This window comes from Gorilla gorilla, chromosome 8 (assembly GCF_029281585.2).
Source record: "Gorilla gorilla gorilla isolate KB3781 chromosome 8, NHGRI_mGorGor1-v2.1_pri, whole genome shotgun sequence".
Taxonomy (NCBI): Eukaryota; Metazoa; Chordata; class Mammalia; order Primates; family Hominidae; genus Gorilla; species Gorilla gorilla.
Genome location: NC_073232.2, coordinates 46,554,258 through 46,573,497, shown reverse-complemented (window position 1 = coordinate 46,573,497; position 19,240 = coordinate 46,554,258). Strand labels below are relative to the sequence as shown.

Sequence of the window (19,240 nt, the reverse complement as noted above, 5' to 3'; positions counted from 1 at the left end):
GCTTCTCTATGTTTTACTTTTAAGTCTGGCAGAAATCTCCTTACCACTCTCAAATTGCTCCTTTCTTTGAACTGCCATTAGTCTATTAGAGTAATAAGTGCATTATTTAAGGTGTACTGTTCTTATCACCAAAACCAGATCAGAACCTTTGAAAGCAAAGGACTGTCTCCTTGTATCCCTGATGTTTAAAAATTATTTTGTGAATCAAAGGCACGTGGCAAACTGTTACTGGAATCCTATTAGACATACAGTATTGTATATTACACAACACGTTCCTTCAAGTTGTAAGATCTTAATGATGTAAGTATAAAGAGATGTGGATGGAGATGCTAAACTTGTGAATTTTTTTTTTTTTTTAGACGGAGTCTCACTCTGTTGCCCAGGCTGGAGAGCAGTGGCCCGATCTCGGCTCACTGCAACCTCTGGCACCCAGGTTCAAACGATTCTCCTGCCTCCGCCTCCCTAGTAACTGGGATTACAGGTGTGCACCACCACGCCCGGCTGATTCTTGTATTTTTAGTAGAGAGGGCATTTCACCATGTTTGCCAGGCTGGTCTCGAACTCCTGACCTCAGATGATCCACCGGACTCGCCCTCCCTAAGTGCTGCGATTACAGGCGTGAACCACCACGCCCGGGTTAAACTTGTGAATTTAACATGTTGCAGCCTCACATGAGGACACGGTATTCAACAAATGCAATGGAACGAAACTATGGCTGGGGTACAGAGCACGTATTTTTGCCATGTGGTCACAACTATGTGGTCATAGCTGCTAGGATGATGTACGCAAACTGCTCACATTAAAGCAAAAGTACTTACGTAATACAAGGGGTTTAATAGTGCAACAATATTTCTTAGCAACATTTCTGAGAGGCATATCAAGTTATTATCGCTAACGTTACCATATCAGGAAATGACGGTTAACAATGCAAGAAACTTTTGGGAAATGCTATTTAGTGTCTGAGTTCGCAAGACATACTCGTACCCTGAGCATTCGCAGTTGCTGCTCCACCACCCATTCTCTCACTGCTCACCCACGTGCTTCTGGACACTTGCTTACCAAAGTACTAGTTTGCATCACGTGACACGACTAGCAGGCCCCCTCCGCTCATGTATGACATCCCAAAGATGCCTGATTATTTTCCCTTCTTTAGGGAAAGCTGGTCCCAATCACCAACAAAACAGAGAAAGGGAACGAGAATTATCTCCAGTGGTTTTCCCTGCTAATCTTCTTCTTCCCTGAAAGAACACCCTCACGGCACGGCGTTTTCCTTAGCGGTCAGGCGTTTTCCCGGGCAGCTTACCTGCTCGGCCTGGGTCTTTCTGGACAGTAGGCGCTGGAGGTGCGCGTCACTGTCCGCCGCCGTGTCCGCGGCTGCTGCCGGACAGTGTAGAACTTGCGGCCTCGATGTCCTTCTCCCGTGCCTTATTGTGGGCTCGGCTACTGGCGGGGCGCCAGGCTGGCCACCGGGCAGCCATCTGCTCTGCCCTTCGTCCCCACTTTGGGCCCTTTCCTGGGGTTCTGGGGCAAGTTTCTGTCCTTGCCACCGCCTCCTCCTCTGCCTCCGGTGGCTCCAAAATACCAAACACGTCCTTGTTCGTACCCCTGACTGTGAAACCTCAGGGCCCCAGCGCCGACGGCGACGTCGGGGCCGAGTTAACCCGGCCTCTGGACAAAAGTGAGTGCGGGAACTACTGAGGGCGGCAGAGGGTGGTGTCTGCTGGGCCGAAGCTGGTTGGGAGGAAGCTACATCCCTTTCCCCTGGGGATCCGAGGTCCCATCGAGTGTTGTCATCGTGCCTCTCAGTGTCTGCCTCCTTCGCTGGTGTGTGAGCCCCTCAAACGGCTTGGGACTGTATGTGATTAATTCTTAACGCCTCGTCCCAGAAGCGGCCTTTTCTCTTTTACTGCCCTGCTCTCTGAATGGTTTAGACACTCATGGGTTGGGAAGATTTGACTTTTTTGAGTTGTTAGGTGGACGCCCGCTCTTTCTTGCATTCTTTGTTTCTCTCCCACCCCCGAATGGGATGTGGCAGTGAAAAGCCAGCGGAGACTCCTTTTAGGATTCTTTGTCATTGATGAGGCGCCGACTCATACCACGCTGTTAGGCTGTGTGGTGGTTGCCAAGAGGAACCAGACTCAGATCCAGATCCCCTCTTAAGAAACGTGACGGTATCGTGGGGGAGGACACGTGTATGGAAAGTGAACTGTAATACAAGGTAGAACATGACAAGGTCTAGAACAAGGTAGGGTGTCCCCGGCTCCAGAGAGAAAAGAAGAGGGTAGCATCAGTTAGTGGCAGCGGGCTTTGCTCAGCAAAACTTAAGTTTGGATGGATTCGTTGACAGAGAGGCATGTGAATGTTTTCAAGGTGAGTTTCGGGATGATTAGGGAGGTAAGGGAGTTTCCTCTGACCATATGAAACTGGGAGATTGAGGAAATGCTATCCAGAATTGTCTCCAGGAATAGGAGAAATGTCTCACTTCAACAAGCGACATTGGTGCCTCCTATTGTAAATCTAAAATATAGACTACAATATGTTTTTCGGAGCAGAAGTACAGTACTTTCACTAAACATGTGATGGAACTCACAGTATATGTTATTCTTTGACATATTCTTCCAGTGTTAAGCAAGGCCTTTCACTTTACTTGGTGTTGGGAGACTGTCTTTATTTTTTGCTGTTATAACATAATACCTGAGACTGAGTAATTTATAAACAATAGAGGTGTATTTGACTCATGGTTCTGAGCCGGGATCTGATGAGGGCCTTTGGCTGCATCATCACATGGTGGAAGGTGGAAAGGCAAATGAGCCTGTGAGACAGAGAAAGGGGGCTGAACTTATCCTTTTTTTCCTGTGATAACTGACTCCTGTGATAATGGCATTAATCCACTCACAAAGGCAAACTCCTCATGTCCTAATCACCTCTTAAAGGTTCCACCTCTCAACTGTTAAGATAGCAATTAAATTTCAATATGAGTCTTGGAGAAGACATTCAAACCATAGCAGAGAATGTGTTATTTTAATAATGTAATTATACTATTATTTATTTTTAAATTGTAAAAATACATAAAATTTACTCTTTTAAACTTTTTTTTAGTTTTTTTTTCTTTATTTTTTTTTTTTAGAGACAGGGTCTTCCTCTGTTACCCAAGCTGGAGTATAGTGGTATGATCATAGCTCACTGTAACCTCCAACTCCCAGACTCAAGCAATCCTCCTGGCTCAGCCTTCTAAGTAGCTAGGAATACAGGCGTGCACCACCATGCCTGGATAATTTTTTAATTTTTTGTAGAGATGGGGTCTTGCTATGTTGCCTAGGCTGGTCTCAAACTTCTGGGCTCCAGGGATCCTCCTGCCATGGCCTCCCAAAGCGCTGAGATTACAGACCTGAGCCACTGCACCCAGCCAGTCTTAATTGTTTTTAAGCACATAGTTCACTAGCGTTAAGTATATTGACATTGTCGCGAAATAGATGAGAACTTTTTCATCTTGCAGAGTTGAAACTCAAACAATAGTTTACCCATTAAAGAACAATTTTCCATTATTTTATATTATTTGAAGGCATAAGGTAATTTGGATGAGATAATTTGCCTTATTGTATTCAAATATTGATAAATTCTTATTTTCTGCAGCTATTCCAATTCACCTGAAAATGTAAATGTCTTTGCTGCTTCCTGTAAGAAGATAGAATAAAGACATGGGTTTGTCAGCACTAGATTTCTTCTGGTGGAGAATCCTTAGATACTTCATTGGGTCTGTGTGCCAGGTGATTTTTCATCTCCTTTGACTGGGATTGGTCCAGATGTTGAATTTACTAGAATGATTTTTCAGCATGGCAGGAGGGGCTACAGAAGATGGTGCATTACTACACTCTGATATAGCCATGTGGTTAAGGTGTCAGATTTCCACTTAGCTTAGCAATCAGGACAAGAAGCTGTCACTTCTCAATCTCTTTTGCCTACTCATAACCCAAAAAGTTGAGGTACTTAAAGGCTTTGTCCTGCGTCACCTTGCTGCCTTATTCTGTGCTGTCTATGGGGTGTCTCATTCTCTCTCTCCCCTCACTAATTCAGTATTCCTCTCAGATCTTTGTCTCTACCCTGGACCTCTCTCCTTCACCCTGGACCTATATATCTCGCTGCCTACCAGGTGTCTCCACTTGTCTTTCTTACACACACCTCACCTTAGCATGTCAAGACAACTTACCTTCCCCTCAGCCTGCTCCTCCAGGTGCTCAGGTCAAAACCTGGTAGTCTTTGTTCTTCCATCCCTCACCCCTACATCTAACAATCAGAGAAAGCCCAGCTAATGAGTCTTGTTGATTGTACCTCATAAATGTTGGATTCATTCATTTCCCTCATTCTCCACTGCAACCAGCTTAGTCTAAGTTGCCAGCTTCCATCTTTTGACTGGACTGCACATATAGCCCCTTATGTGTCTCCTCATATGGCTTTGATCCCTTCATTCTATTCTCTACCTGCAGTCAGAATGTTCTTTTAAAAAGACTAGGCTGGGCACAGTGTCTCATGCCTGCAATCCCAGCACTTTGGGAGGCCCAGGAGGGTGGATCGCTTGAGCCCAGGAGCTCAAGATGAGCTTGGGCAACATGGCAAAACTCCATCTCTACAAAAAATACAGAAATTAGCCAGGCATGATGATGTGTGCCTGTAGTTCCAGCTTCTTGGGAGGCTGAGGTGGGAGGGTTGCTTGAGCTTGGGTAGTAGTAGAGGTTGCAGTGAGCTGAGATTGCATCACCACACTCCAGCCTGGGTGACAAGAGTGAGACCCTGTCTCAAATAAAAAAAGAAAGATACAATTTTAATTTACATACTAGAAAGCTCACCCTTTAAAAGTGTATAATTCACTGGGTTTTAGTGTATTTGCAGGATTGTACAATCATCACCATAATTTCATTTTAGAACATTTTTATCACCCTAAAAAGAAACCTGATATCTGTTAGCAAGTCACTCTCTAGTCCCCCAGTCCCCAGTGTCTTTTTTTTTTTTTTAGCTCCAGATAACCACTAATCCACATTCTGTCTGTTGATTTGCCTGTTTTGTGTATTTCATATTAATAGTGTCATATAGTATGTGGTCTTTTGTAACGGGTTTCTTTTACTTAGCATAATGAGAAATTTCACATTTTGGAAGCATTTTAATTTGAGTAAAGCAGCATGAATCTTATATAACACTGTAGTATTAGTCACAGAAAATAGGTTAATTCTAAATAAATGTGATCTGTCTTTAGTTTGTATCGAGTTTATAGGTCAGCAGAATTTTCCCAAGCAATGATGGCATGTGCCTTTTTCCAATCTTTTATTTGTCACTGGTTTTTCTACCCTTGATACCAAGAAACTGTTGGCCAGGTGCAGTGGCTCACGCCTGTAATCCCAGCACTTTGGGAGGCTGAGGCTGGCAGATCACCTGAGGTCAGGAGTTCGAGACCAGCCTGACCAACATGGAGAAACCCTGTCTCTACTAAAAATACAAAATTAGTTGGGCATGGTGCATGGTGATGCATGCCTGTAATCCCAGCTACTTGGGAGGCTGAGGCAGGAGAATCTCTTGAGCCCGAAAGGCGGAGGTTGCAGTGAGCTGAGATCGCGCCATTGCCCTCCAGCCTGGGCAACAAGAGTGAAACACTGTCTCCAAGAAAAAAAGAAACTGTTGTTCCTACCCGGCACAAAGTAACAGAGACCCAGAAATCTGCCTGTGATCTGAAATATAAATATATACACACACACACACAGTGTGTGTGTATGTGTATCTCATATTTAATTGTGGGCAGATCTAGTGATTCTGAAATTTCCTCATTCTGTCAGACAAAGTTTTATTAGTGGAATGCTTTGTTCAGGCTTGATTTCTTCAATGAGTGTTGTGTGTGTTGGACTGTGTGAAAATGTGGTTGGCACATTTGTGAAAGGTAAAAATACAGGTCACTTGGCCTTTCTGAATTTCATGGGTAAAGGCTGTGTCCTCATTGTGGCTTCTCCTCCTAGAAATACATAGTGTGTGACTGAGTCAGTAAAATGTTTATTGAATAATGCTGTAGTATTTTAACATATACAACCATAATACAATCTCAGCTTGATTAGTTTAAAATACTTTTACCTGTAAGATTATTGATTCATAGTGGCATGTTATCTCCCAATAGCATAGACATTTCTCTGCCGTCACCCTTGACAGTCATCTAACCCTTGCTTGAGTAATTCCATTGGCAAGGAGCTCTCACGTTTCACTGTTCTAATTGTTAGGAAGTTCTTGTATAAATTCCACTGAAATCTGCTCCCACTGACTTTAGTTATGCTATCTAGCACAAAACAAGTGTAATCTTTTATCCCTGAAATCATCATCCTCAAACTTAACATCAGCCTGGCTTCCTTAAGCATGAGGATCTGGTCCTTGCTATATTGGTTGTCTTTCTGGATGTGTTTTAGCTGCTCACTGTTTGGATGTGCAGAATGGTTATAAGTGAATGACAGTGTGGCTCTCTACCTATAAGTGGCCTGGTGAAGGCTTGAGGCTGCCTCTGATCCCAGAGTGCATTGCTCATTCCTCTGTGGTATAACAGGGTGCTGCATTATTTGACTCGATCATTTTTCTCTTTTTTTTTTTTTTTTTTTTTTTGAGATGGAGACTCGCTCTGTCTCCTAGGCTGGAGTGCAGTGGGCCCATCTCGGCTCACTGCAAGCTCCGCCTCCTGGGTTCATGCCATTCTCCTGCCTCAGCCTCCTGGGTAGCTGGGACTACAGGCGCCCAACAACAGGCCCAGCTAATTTTTGTATTTTTAGTAGAGACGGGGTTTCACCATGTTAGCCAGGATGGTCTCGATCTCCTGACCTCATGATCCGCCCACCTCAGCCTCCCAAAGTGCTGGGATTACAGGCGTGAGCCACCGTGCCCGGCCAACTCGATCATTTTTCTTAACACTCCCATCGCATATGAATTCATAAAGAAGGATCGACTAAAACCTTCTAGTTCTTGCAACACTCATTAGACTGCTGCCTTTAGTGTTATTGCTTCAAGTTTCTTTTGCTTTCTTTCAGCATTTATCTAAGGTAAGGAAATGTTAAATTTTGACATCTCTCTTCTAGATGAAGTAAAGAAGGTCTTAGACAAATTTTACAAGAGGAAAGAAATTCAGAAACTGGGTGCTGATTATGGACTTGATGGTAAGGCCCAAAACATCTTCATAGAGGTATTTTATTACCTCTTACGGTACAGCTTGGTCAGGACTGTACGACCCCTCATGTGACCTGGCTGTTGTAGTCTGGAGACACGTCCCTGCCCTTTGCTTCTGGCTGAGTGGGAGACTGGCGAGGCTCACCTGGTGAGCCATACTGCACAGCAGAGGAGCTGCAGCTGCGGCCTTCCTTCATGCTGTGCTAGGACTTCAGTTTTAGCCCAGATCATAATAAACCAGCTGTACTGCCAAAAAAAAAAAAAAAAGAAAAAAGACTCTTTGATGAGTTTGGTGTGGTGCGTCTGTGTGCTTTTTAAAATGAGGACTACACCTTACATCTTTTCATTTTGTGTTTCTACAGCTCGTCTCTTCCACCAAGCTTTCATAAGCTTTAGAAATTATATTATGCAGTCTCATTCCCTGGATGTGGACATTCACATTGTTTTGAATGATATTTGCTTCGGTGCAGGCAAGTGTTTAGAGACTTTTTAAAATCCTGTTGAACATACTTTCTGTTTCTTCTCATACTTCATGCTCATTTCTCTAGAAGGGCTTATTTGGTTTAGAGTGGGTCTGGTAACATCCTCTGTAAATAATTCAGTGCTTTGACAGGATGACTTCTAGGTTGTTTGCTTTTATATTGGGTCCCTGAGCTGGTTATTACATCACCCGTATGTCTTAGACTGGAGGAAGACTGGGGCCCAGTGAAATAAGCTCTCACACAAGTTAGAATTAGTGCATAGCAGATTCCATCTGTTTTTGCCACTGGCTTCCTTCTCCCTCATATCAGGACAAAGTTCTTGCTATAAAAGAAAAAAAAAGTCAAAATATCGTAATTTCATTCCCACAGGCAGTTTGGCTTTGGTTATGTATTTGACTCTTAGACCTGTACCTTGTGCCCAGCACTGAGGATACAACGCTGAATGGGACATGCCCCAACCTCCTCTCAGAGCCTCTAAGATGTGGAGAATTCTTGCTGAGGAACAAACACATGTTTTGCCTGTCTGTGGTTTTCGAAGTTTAAAAAATGTTTGCGCCTTCATCTCTGTAATGTACATGTCTAGGTTCTTTATTTTTAATTTAACTTTTGCCAATGCTAATCTTTGCCTGTTTGTACTAAGGGAGTAGAACGTGGTGGTTGCTAGCCAATTTCCTGAAAATATAAATTAAAAGGAAAAAGTAAGACAAAACAGGATCCCAGAAAAGGATAAGGCCTGTAACCTCAGGACTTTTCTACTTTTTTTTTTCTTTTCTTCCTTTTTTTTTTTTTTTTTTTGTGACACGGTCTCACTCTGTCACCCAGGCTCTGGAGTGCAGTGGCTCGGTCTCAGCTCAGTGTGTAGCCTCAACCTCCTGGGCTCAAGCCATCCTTCCAGGTCAGCTTTCCAAAGTGCTGGGATTGTTGACGTGAGCTACTGTGCCCAGAGAGGACTTTTCTTTTTACCCTGGCAATGCCCCCCCAACTTAGCTTGTTAAGAAAAAAGATTTCACTAAATTTAGTTACGAATTTTATGTAGATTGCACATGTTAATACAGTGTTTTATTTTCCAGCTCATGCGGATGATTTATTCCCATTTTTCTTGAGACATGCCAAACAAATATTTCCTGTGTTGGACTGTAAGGATGATCTACGTAAAATCAGTGACTTAAGAATACCACCTAACTGGTTAGTTTCTCCATTTGTGGATTTGAAATTTTCAGTTTCTAATCTTGGATGATTCGTGGTCATTATCTTTTTTTTTTGTATTCTAGATAACAAATTATAAGGAGTCTGGATTAGGTTGTTTTCCTAAAATAAAAAGAGGCAGTTAACTCTTTTAGGCAATTCATTGGTATCTCACCTTGATCCGGATTGAGTGTGGTTTTAGGTTTTATTAGGGCAGATCTAGAATAGCCCTGACTTAAGGATGTTGTCCTTAAGTGTAAGCTGTGGCCTTCCTGGTGTTTTAGCTGAGCGCCTGGGTGTTAATGAGTTCTTTCCACCATGGCTGGAACTGCAACATCACCTAGCACTTGAGACATCTTTGAGACTTTCCACTCAAACCCTTGGTAGGCTGCTCATTCCTAGACCCTGCCGATTCTTACCTTGTACATGGTTAGCCCAGCCCTTGGCCAGGAACTCACAGGGAACCCCCACACAGACTTCTGGGCTCTCCTTCTATGCACCCTTCTCTTCCACAGTCTATTCTTCACATTTTAGCTGCTGAAGCAGCTCTGAACTTAATCTCTGCTGCTCGCTTCAGTGGGACTGTTTGTCATATTCTGCTTGGGTTCCACCTCCCTATGCCTTGCTGGGGTGCAGTACGGCTCATCCCAAGTGTTCTTTTCTTTCAAGGATTTCAGTCCTGCACTGCCTGTGGCCCATGTCCCCACACATTTATTGCATGTATTTTGCCCCGCTTTGTACTTAATTTTTTTGTTTGTTTGTTTGTTTGTTTTTGAGACAGAGTCTCACTCTGTCACCCAGGCTGGAGTGCAGTGGTGCATTCTCGGCTCACTGCAACCTGCACCTCGCAGGTTCAAGTGATTCTCCTGCCTCAGCCTCCTGAGTAGCTGGGATTACAGACGTGTGCTACCACACCTGGTTAATTTTTGTATTTTTAATAGATACGGGGTCTCACCATGTTGGCCAGGCTGGTCTCGAACTCCTGACCTCAAGTGATCCTCCTGCCTTGACCTCCCAAAGTGCTGGGATGACAGGCGTGAGCCACCATGCCTCGCCTGTACTTGCTTTTAGTGGGAGGGCAAGTCTAGTGCCAGTTATTCCACTATGGCCAGAGGTAGAAGACTCCGTTATTGTATTTGTGTATGTTGGAATTCAGGGGCCTGGGAATGTTTGCCTTTAGAGTCATGTGTTTAGAGCTGTGGGAATGATGTGAACATAGTATGGAACTGATAGCAGCTTAAATTTATTTTTAGTAACTGCTGAGAAAAAGAGATTTGTACAATGGGAAAAATTTCCAAGACATTAATTTGCATTTGGGTTTTTCTGTCCTCTAGTTAGTAAATGCTATTCTTGGAAACCAGTCATTATTTTAATGTGGATATGAAACCCATTGTTTAGTTTTTCAAAGACTTGATCTTGTGAACATTAAGAGGATATTTCATTTGGAATTTGTTTCATTTGCTGTCTTTGCCAGGATGGATTTTGAGGTTAATGGATTAAGCTGTTTACCTACTCATGTTTTAGGTACCCAGATGCTAGAGCCATGCAGCGGAAGATAATATTTCATTCAGGCCCCACAAACAGTGGAAAGACTTATCACGCAATCCAGAAATACTTCTCAGCAAAGTCTGGAGTGTATTGTGGCCCTCTAAAATTACTGGCACATGAGATCTTCGAAAAGAGTAATGCTGCTGTCAGTATATTACCAAATATTTGCTCATTTTTTTCTTAATTTTCTTTTTTGGTGGGAGTGGGAAAAGATGTTTGTAGTAATTTACTGTTAACAAGAAATTACCATATTTCATTGTATCTAAGAGGCTGTCAATTGTAAGATGTATCATTATTTTATATACAGTTAAGAAAGAAAAAGATGCTACCAACTGACTCTGACATGCTATCATTTCTTTTTTTTTTTTTTTTTGAGATGGAGTCTCGCTTTGTCGCCCAGGCTGGAGTGCAGTGGTGCGATCTTGGCTCACTGCAAGCTCCGCCTCTCGGGTTCATGCCATTCTCTTGCCTCAGCCTCCCCAGTAGCTGGGACTACAGGCGCCCACCACCACGCCTGGCTAATTTTTTGTATTTTTAGTGGAGACGGGGTTTCACCGTGTTAGCCAGGATGGTCTCAATCTCCTGACCTCGTGATCTGCCCGTCTTGGCCTCCCAAAGTGCTGGGATTACAGGCGTGAGCCACCGCGCCCAGCTCTATCAATTCTTAAGATGCATCTTGATTTCAGAGATACAAAAACGTGAAAACATGTGCCAGTACAGTGAATGAAATATAATATTGAAGAACATTTTACATATGTAGAGAAATGCAGAAAGTAACATACAAATAAGCTTGAACCTATTACACCACCTCATCATATCTTTACATTTTATCATACTTGCTTCACTTACTTTTTTAAGAAATAAAATATTGTTGCTATACTCAAAACTCTGTAGTCCTTTGCCCCATCAGAGTTTTACTCTACTCTATGATATTTAATTTACCTTTTATAGATTAGACCTCTGATGCTATCAGCTAGAACTAATGATAAAGACTGAAGCCACCTTTTCAAAACTGAAAGGACTGAAGCCCTGTAGTCTGAGGCATCATTTTCACTAAATGGGCTACATTTTGGTTCATTGTTTTATTATGACTTTATAATGTGAGTTTAACCAGTTTTGGTAGGTAATTTGCATTCTCTTTTTTTTTTTCTGAACAGTTTGAGCAATTTACATACATAATGCCTCTTTATCTGTAAATACTTGAGAATATGTTTCCTCAGAACAGACTTTTACGTAACCACAGGATATTTGTCTGAAGCAGGACATTTAATATTGATAAATTACTCTTAATACACAATCCATATTCAAATTTTATTAATTGTCCAATTACACCCCATCCTCCACCCCTCCAGGGTTCTTTTCAGGGTCTCACACTGTATTTAGTTGTCGTATCTCTAGTTTCCATTAATCTTGGACAGTTCCTCAGTCTTCCTTTGTCTTTCATAACCTGTACATTTTGAAAGACTACAGGTCAGTTGTGTTGTGAACTGTCTCTCAGTTTGGATGTGTCTGGTGTTTCCCCATGATTAGATTCAGGCTACTATGATGACCAGCCATCCCAGTTTGCCTGGACTTCTCCAGATTTAGCACCAAGAGTCCTCCATTCTGGGGAACCCATTAGTCCTAGACAAACCAGAATGGTTGATCACCCTGATACAGCATTAATGTTGGTCCCTCTCAGGGAATTATAATAGGAGGTCTTTACATTCTTAAATTGTATTTATAATGTTCTTCTTGAATATACAAACAACTCATTTTAATGAAGTCAAATAGTTCAGAGATGTACAAAGTTAAAATGTGAAACTGCTGCAGTGTCTCATGCTTTTGTTACCTGAGGATTTAGCTGATTTGAGATGTTTCCAGGTTTACCCAAGTTGTGTAAGAGAGTGGCTCTTATTTTACTTTATTTTTTATAAAAGGGAAAAAAGCATTGGGAATTTTTTTTTTTTTTTTTTTTTTTTTTTGAGACAGTCTTGCTCTGTCTCCAGGCTGGAGTGCAGTGGCATGATCTCGGCTCACTGAACCTCCATCTCTCAGTTCAAGCGATTCCCCTGCCTCAGCCTCCCGAGTAGCTGGGACTACAGGTGTGCAACACCACTCCCAGCTACTTTTTCTGTTTTTAGTAGAGATGGGGTTTCATCATGTTGGCCAGGATGGTCTGTATCTCTTGACCTTGTGATCTGGCCATCTCAGCCTCCCAAAGTGCTGGGATTACAGGCATGAGCCACCGTGTCCGGCAGTGGGAACATTATGTTTTAACTGTGAAACAAACTAATTTGGTGGTAGTGGAGAGAACACCCTGTTAAATATCCAAAACGTATTTTTGCATTATTTTCAATAATTCTAGGTTTTTTTCTGTCTTTCTAGGGTGTGCCATGTGACTTGGTGACAGGTGAAGAGCGTGTGACAGTTCAGCCAAATGGGAAACAGGCTTCACATGTTTCTTGTACAGTTGAGATGTGCAGTGTTACAACTCCTTGTATGTATATGCTGTTTAAGAAACTATGGTTTGGTATTTTTAATTTTTTTTTTTTTCAAGACAGAGTCTTGCTCTGTTGTCCAGGCTGGAGTGCAATGGTACTATCTCGGCTCACTGCGACCTCTGCCTCCCCAGTTCAAGCGATTCTCCTGCCTTAGCCTCCCAAGTAGCCGGGATTATAGGTGCCCGCCACCACACCCGGCTAATTTTTGTATTTTTACTAGAGACGGGGTTTCTCCATGTTGGTCAGGCTGGTCTCAAACTCCCGACTTCAGGTGATCTGCCCACCTCGGCCTCCCAAAGTACTGGGATTACAGGCGTGAGCCACTGCGCCTGACCATGGTATTTTTAATTTTAAAATACACTTGAACATGTGAAATACGATTTTTTTGTGTGAAGAAAAAATTTTAAAATCTAGGAAAAGAAGAGAATAAGTATGACAAACGTGCGATCCTGCCACCACTGACAAATGCCTGCACCTGAAGTTCTTTCCCTTTTTCTCTTAAAAGAGCTGAAATGTTAATAAGCATAATTGAAATTTCCTTTGTACCACTCTCCAGTTTAATTCGTCTCTCCTCTTTTGTTCTAACTAGTAACAGATATTTGGTATGTATAGTTTTCCTGTCTCTTTTCAGGATATATATTATATCACTGATACGTATTACCAGTATTCTAGATTGTTGTGTTTTAAAACATTTATGTGATTATTATATTATTATTATTCTGCCACTTGCTTGTTTACTCCACAAATGTGTTTAGATCTGTCTAGTCTTGTTGAAGTATCTATAGCTACATATTTGTAGTTATTTCATTTAAACTGTTTTATAGTATTCCATCTTAGAACTGAAATTATTTGTTCCCCATTTGTTAAAGGATATTTAGGTTGTTTAAAGTTTTTTCCTGTTATGTACACTGCCACAATGAGCTTCTATTTAAAGTTGTTTTGTTTTGTTTTTGAGTCAGGGGCTCACTGTGTCACCCAGGCTGAAGTGCAATGGCGCAGTCATGGCTTACTGCAGCCTCGACCTCCTGGGCTCAAGCAATCCTTCTGCCTTAGCCTCCTGAGTAGCTACAACTACAGGTGTGAGCCACCACACCCAGCTAATTTTTTATTAATAAATTTTTTGTGGAGATGGGTTCTTGCTATGTTGCCCAGACTGGTCTCTAACTCCTGGCCTTGTGTGGTCCTCACACCTAGGTCTCCCAAAGCAGTGGGATTACAGGTATAACCCACCGCACCTGGCCTTAACATTTAAGTGAAAATTAACTTTTTCCTTATTATGTAAGCAATCATATCTTCATTATTGAAAATATAAAAATGTAAGCAAGCAAACAGAAGAAAACAAACGTACATAATTTCCCAGTCCCACCTATCCGGAATCAATAGGTGTTAATTAACCCTATATATTTTCCAGACTTTGTTAATATTTGTGTTCATGTTGTGTATGCATATAGTTAAATGTGCATGGTGGGTGTGTATATTAAACAAATAGGAAGGTACTTTACTATTTGGTAGCTTGCTTTTTTTCATTTTAATAATCAACTTTGTGAGAAGAATAGTTTTTTAAAAATCAATACATTATAAAGTAATATATTGTACAGTTGCACAGAAGTTTATAAATCAGAATTTCTTCTCTACGTCTTCTCTTCTAGTCTTGTTTGTACATATCCAGATCACTAAGTACTTTTTTTTTTTTTTTTTTTTGAGACAGGGTCTCACTCCTGTCGTTCAGGTGGGAGTGCAGTGGCAAGATGACAGCTTATTGTAGTCGTGACCTCCTGGGCTCAAACAATCCTCCTGCCTCACTTTTAAATTTTTTTTTTGTAGAGAAGAGGTCTCACTTTGTGGCCCAGGCTGGCCTTGAACTCCCGGGCTCAAGCAGTCCGCCTCGCGTCGGCCTCCCAAAGTGCTGGGATTACAGGCATGAGCCACCATGTCCAGCCTCAATAAGTAATTTTGAATCTGATGATTGTTCAATATAAAATTAGCTTTCTTTACTTTCCTAAGTGTCATTGTATTTTTAAATGTTCTCTTTTCAATTCTGTAGTATTTGGGGAAGAAAGTAAAATATAATATATGAATTACAGGGAATAGAATAAGGTATTTGGAAGCATTTTAGCTTTAGAAAATGAGATGAGACACTACTTTTTGCCATAGCGATGGATTTAAAACCCCTAAGGATGAGCATGACTGAGGCCCAAGGAATTATTCCTTCCACTTCACTTTCTGCTCCTGAGAGCTGCCTGGTTTCCTGTGGTAGAGATGCTTCATTAGTAAATGAAGGGCTGTCACCTCCTTGTTCTGGAACTTGCCTTCTTCTTTTACTTCTGTCCAGATGTGATAGTTCTCATCAGAGAAATTCTCCAGGCTGTCTCTTAGATTGCAAAAAAACAGGACAAGTGGAACTGCTCAGTGTGGGAGGCAGTGTGGTAGAGTATGTAAGAGTATGGACTTGGAGCTGGGTGTGGTGACTTGTGCCTGTTAATTCTGGCTACTTAAGAGATTGAGATGGGAGGATTGCTTGAGGCCAGGAGTTCGAGACCAGCCTGAGTAACATAGCAAGACCCTCATCTCTAAAGAAAAAAAAACTTTTTTTTTTTGAGCTGGAGTCTTGCTGTGTTGCCCAGGCTTGAGTGCAGTAGTGCAATCTTGGCTCACTGCAGGCTCCGCCTCCTGGGATCAAATGATTCTCCTGCCTCAGCCTCCAGAGTAGCTGGGACTACAGGCGCACGCCACCACGCCCGGCTAATTTTTGTATCTTTAGTGGAGACGGGGTTTCACCATATTGGCCAGGATGGTCTCGATCTCCTGACATTGTGATTCGCCCGCCTCGACCTCCCAAGAAAATGTTTTTAAAATTAGCTGGTCATGGTGCTGCATGCCTGTAGTCCCAGCTGCTTGGAAGCTGAGGCAGGAGGATTGCTTGAGCCTAGGAGTTTGAAGTTACAGTGAGCTATGATTGTGCCACTGGACTCAGGCTGTATGACAGTGAGACACTGTTAGGAAGATCACTTTCAACCCAGGAGTTCAAGGCCATCCTGAGCAACAGTGAGACCCTGTATCTAAATTAAAAAGAAAAAAAAAAGAGTATAGACTTTGGAGCTAGATGGCCTGGGTTTGAATTTCATCTCTGCACTTAACTGTATAACTTAAGGCAAGTAACTTAATTTCTCTGGGCCTCTGACTTTTTCTGTCAAATGGAGATAGTGATAATACTTAACCTCATAGATTTGTTGTGAGGATTAAGGAGGAGGTACTTAAGAGGAGGTAAAACACTTAGAACAAACCTGCTGGAAAAGAGGAACCCAGTAAGTGATGGTGGTAGTGGTGATAGTGATGCTTGAATTTTGGTGTTGGAATTTGTTTATAATACTATTTAAGTAGATGGTATTGCTCATGTTAACTTTTTTATTTTAAGATGAAGTGGCTGTAATTGATGAAATTCAAATGATTAGAGATCCAGCCAGAGGATGGGCCTGGACCAGAGCACTTCTAGGTTGGTGGTTGTAATGCTATAAAACCCGTGCTTTATGACATCTGCGCTGAGATGCGTTTTTATCTGCTTGCCATTGCCAACCAAATAGAGTCACCTAGAACCTTTCTTTTTGACACAAAAAAGTAAACTAAGTATGAGTTTTTATTTTCTAAATATTATTTTAATAATGGGAAATCTATTTTTTCCTGTGCTAAAACTAGCATAACCATGTAATTAAAGTTAAAATGTTCAAATCTCATATTTACACAACTACAATTTATGTTTTGGTGTGTTTCATGCTAGTCTTTTTTTTTTTTGTATGTGCATATGGTGTTTTGAGAACATCTTATTTTGTATCTTGCTGTTTTTCATGTGACATTTTTCATTACGTATTAATATGATCGCATATCTCTATTGAAGGGCAATACCGTAATTTGCTCCATAGAGTTGAACCTTTTTTTCCCTATTACTAATAACGCTGCAGTAAAAATCTTTGTGGCCAAAGCTTTTTATTTTTTGAGACAGGGTCTTGCTCTGATGCCCAGGTTGGAATGTGGTGGCGCAGTTGTGGCTCACTGCAGCCTTGACCTCCTGGGCTCAAGCAGTCCTCCCATCTCAGTCTCCCGAGTAGCTGGGACTACAGCTGTTTGCCAACATGCCCCCCGGTTAACTTTTTAAATTTTTTGTAAAGACAGAGTCTCCCTATGTTGCCCAGGCTGGTCTTGAACTCCTGGGTTCAAGCACTCTTCCCACCTCAGCCTCCCCAAATGCTGGGATTACAGGCATGAGCCACTACACTCAGCTTATTTTTTATCTTTTTAATTATTTCTTTAGGATAGGCTCCTGTAAGTGGAGTTCTTGAGGTCCATAGACATGAATGAACATTTCTACTGCTTGATGTTGGAGTGAATTTTTGATCATGTTTTAGGGCAGGTGTTTTCAAATTTAAAAACAAATAGCTGAACTTGGCCGGGTGCGGTGGCTCACGCCTGTAATCCCAGCACTTTGAGAGGCCGAGGCTGGCCGATTGCTTGAGGCAAGGAATTCAAGACCAGCTTGGCCAACATGGCGAAACCCTGTCTCTACTAAAAATATAAAAATTAGCCAGGCGTGGTGGCGCATGCCTGTAATCCCAGCTACTCCAGAGGCTGAGGCACAAGAATCACTTGAGCCTGGAAAGGAGATATTGCAGTGAACCACAGTGAACCGAGATCATGCCACTGCACTCCAGCCTGGGCGACAGAGCAAGACTCTGTCTCATGGAAAAAAAAAAAAAAGGCTGAACTCTTTTTTTAAACAAAGAGTATACATTGAAGCCTGTTATGTAAAATACATGGAAGTGGATCTGCTCAGGGATAAGGAGCTTGGAGTTTCTTCTGCCCTCCAACCCCCAACCTCTGAGGTACCTCAGCAATTCCATGGAGCCTAATTTGAAAAACAAAGTATAGGACCTGTGTTCAGTACTTAGCATCCAAATGCCAGCTTCTAATCCTGGCTCGTTTCACTCTGATAGAGTTGAAACTTTGGCCAAAGCAATTTAAAAGGCCTGAGATTAATAAAAATTGGATAATCTTTGCCCACTAGAAGTTAGTGATTATTTCAAGGTTTGCATCAGAGATAATATTTTTGAAAATACTTGGTAAGGTTGTAAAGCAATATGTAAGCCAACGTAAAGTACTTTGGCTATGTAAAATGTTGTATATTTAATTATAAATCTTTAAAATTAAGAAACCCAGTTTTGCATTGACAGGACTGTGTGCCGAAGAGGTTCATTTGTGTGGAGAACCTGCTGCTATTGACCTGGTGACGGAGCTTATGTACACAACGGGGGAGGAAGTGGAGGTATTCGATTAGATGCTTTGTTCTCCAGGTGGCATATCAAATAGTCCAGAGTACCTAGGCAGTGGCTTCAGAGGCCCTAGATAATGCCAGCGTCAGAACTTAACTAAAAAGAAAGCTTCATTTTCTTGTGATCAACTAGACCATATATATTTGATTGAACCTCATGATCTGAAGTTCTGACAGAGTGGTCATCACACCTGAAGTCTTCCAAGAGTACAGGAAATTCTTCACTTCTTGACAAAACCTTGTGGGGCTTGAGTAGATCTCTTCGAATTAAATAAATCAGTACTCTTAGAAGTCGGAGACCCAGCAAGTTTGTCGTTTTCAAAGTCTTGTATGTCAGATATTGGGGCCTTTGATACACATCTAATTGCCAGACACAGTTTATATTCCTTTTTGAAATTCTTAGAGTTGGAAGTAACTGGTTTCCTTTTAATCCTGCTTCTCTTTTTCTTTACCAGAGTTCTATAATAAAGTGAATTATTATTATTATTATTATTATTATTATTATTTTTTGAGACAAGGTCTCACTCTGTTACCCAGGCTGGAGTGCTGTGGTGCAATCACAACTCACTGCAGTCTCAGCCTCCTGGACTCAAGTGATCCTCCCACTTTAGCCTCCCAAATATCTGGGACTACAGGTGTTTGCCACCATGCCCATCTAATTTTTTATTTTTTGAGCAGAGGGCATCTCACTATGTTACCAAGGCTGGTCTCGAACTCCAGTGCTCAAGCAATTCTCCCACCTTGGCCTCCCAAAGTGCTGGGATTATAAGCATAAGCCAAGGAAATAGTTTTGAATTAGCCTTTTATTTTAGTTTTGTGCTCAGTTTTCAAGGAGAGATAGTGGGATATAGTGGAAGAAATTTTGGAGTCCATTCTGTGTTTTGCCATTCTTAGCTTTGCATTCTTTAGACAAGTCACAGAAGGTTAGACTTGCAAAATGTGCCTCAGACATTAATTTTTTATTGGGCTCAGTTTTACTATTTTATAAAATGGAAATAGCAGTTAATAACCTTTCTGAACTTAACACATTGCCATGAAAA

At 41.8% G+C, this 19,240-nt stretch overlaps 1 protein-coding gene across 2 annotated transcripts in view; it reads left to right on the top strand.

Moving 5' to 3' along the window:
• The first annotated feature begins 669 nt into the window (after nt 1-669).
• Nucleotides 670-19,240, top strand: part of SUPV3L1 (Suv3 like RNA helicase) — a 29,566-nt gene continuing 10,995 nt past the window's right edge. The window contains exons 1-8 of one of the 2 annotated variants that reach the window (XM_019035500.3): nt 670-1,678; nt 7,095-7,172; nt 7,545-7,652; nt 8,735-8,849; nt 10,374-10,542; nt 12,765-12,876; nt 16,296-16,373; nt 18,103-18,194. In XM_019035500.3, coding sequence (XP_018891045.2) covers nt 1,408-1,678; nt 7,095-7,172; nt 7,545-7,652; nt 8,735-8,849; nt 10,374-10,542; nt 12,765-12,876; nt 16,296-16,373; nt 18,103-18,194 — 1,023 coding nt within the window. In that variant the 5' untranslated portion in view covers nt 670-1,407. Of the gene's footprint in view, nt 1,679-3,641; nt 3,768-7,094; nt 7,173-7,544; nt 7,653-8,734; nt 8,850-10,373; nt 10,543-12,764; nt 12,877-16,295; nt 16,374-18,102; nt 18,195-19,240 lie in introns of those variants that run through there. The other variant, XM_055353622.2, reaches the window with a different exon arrangement.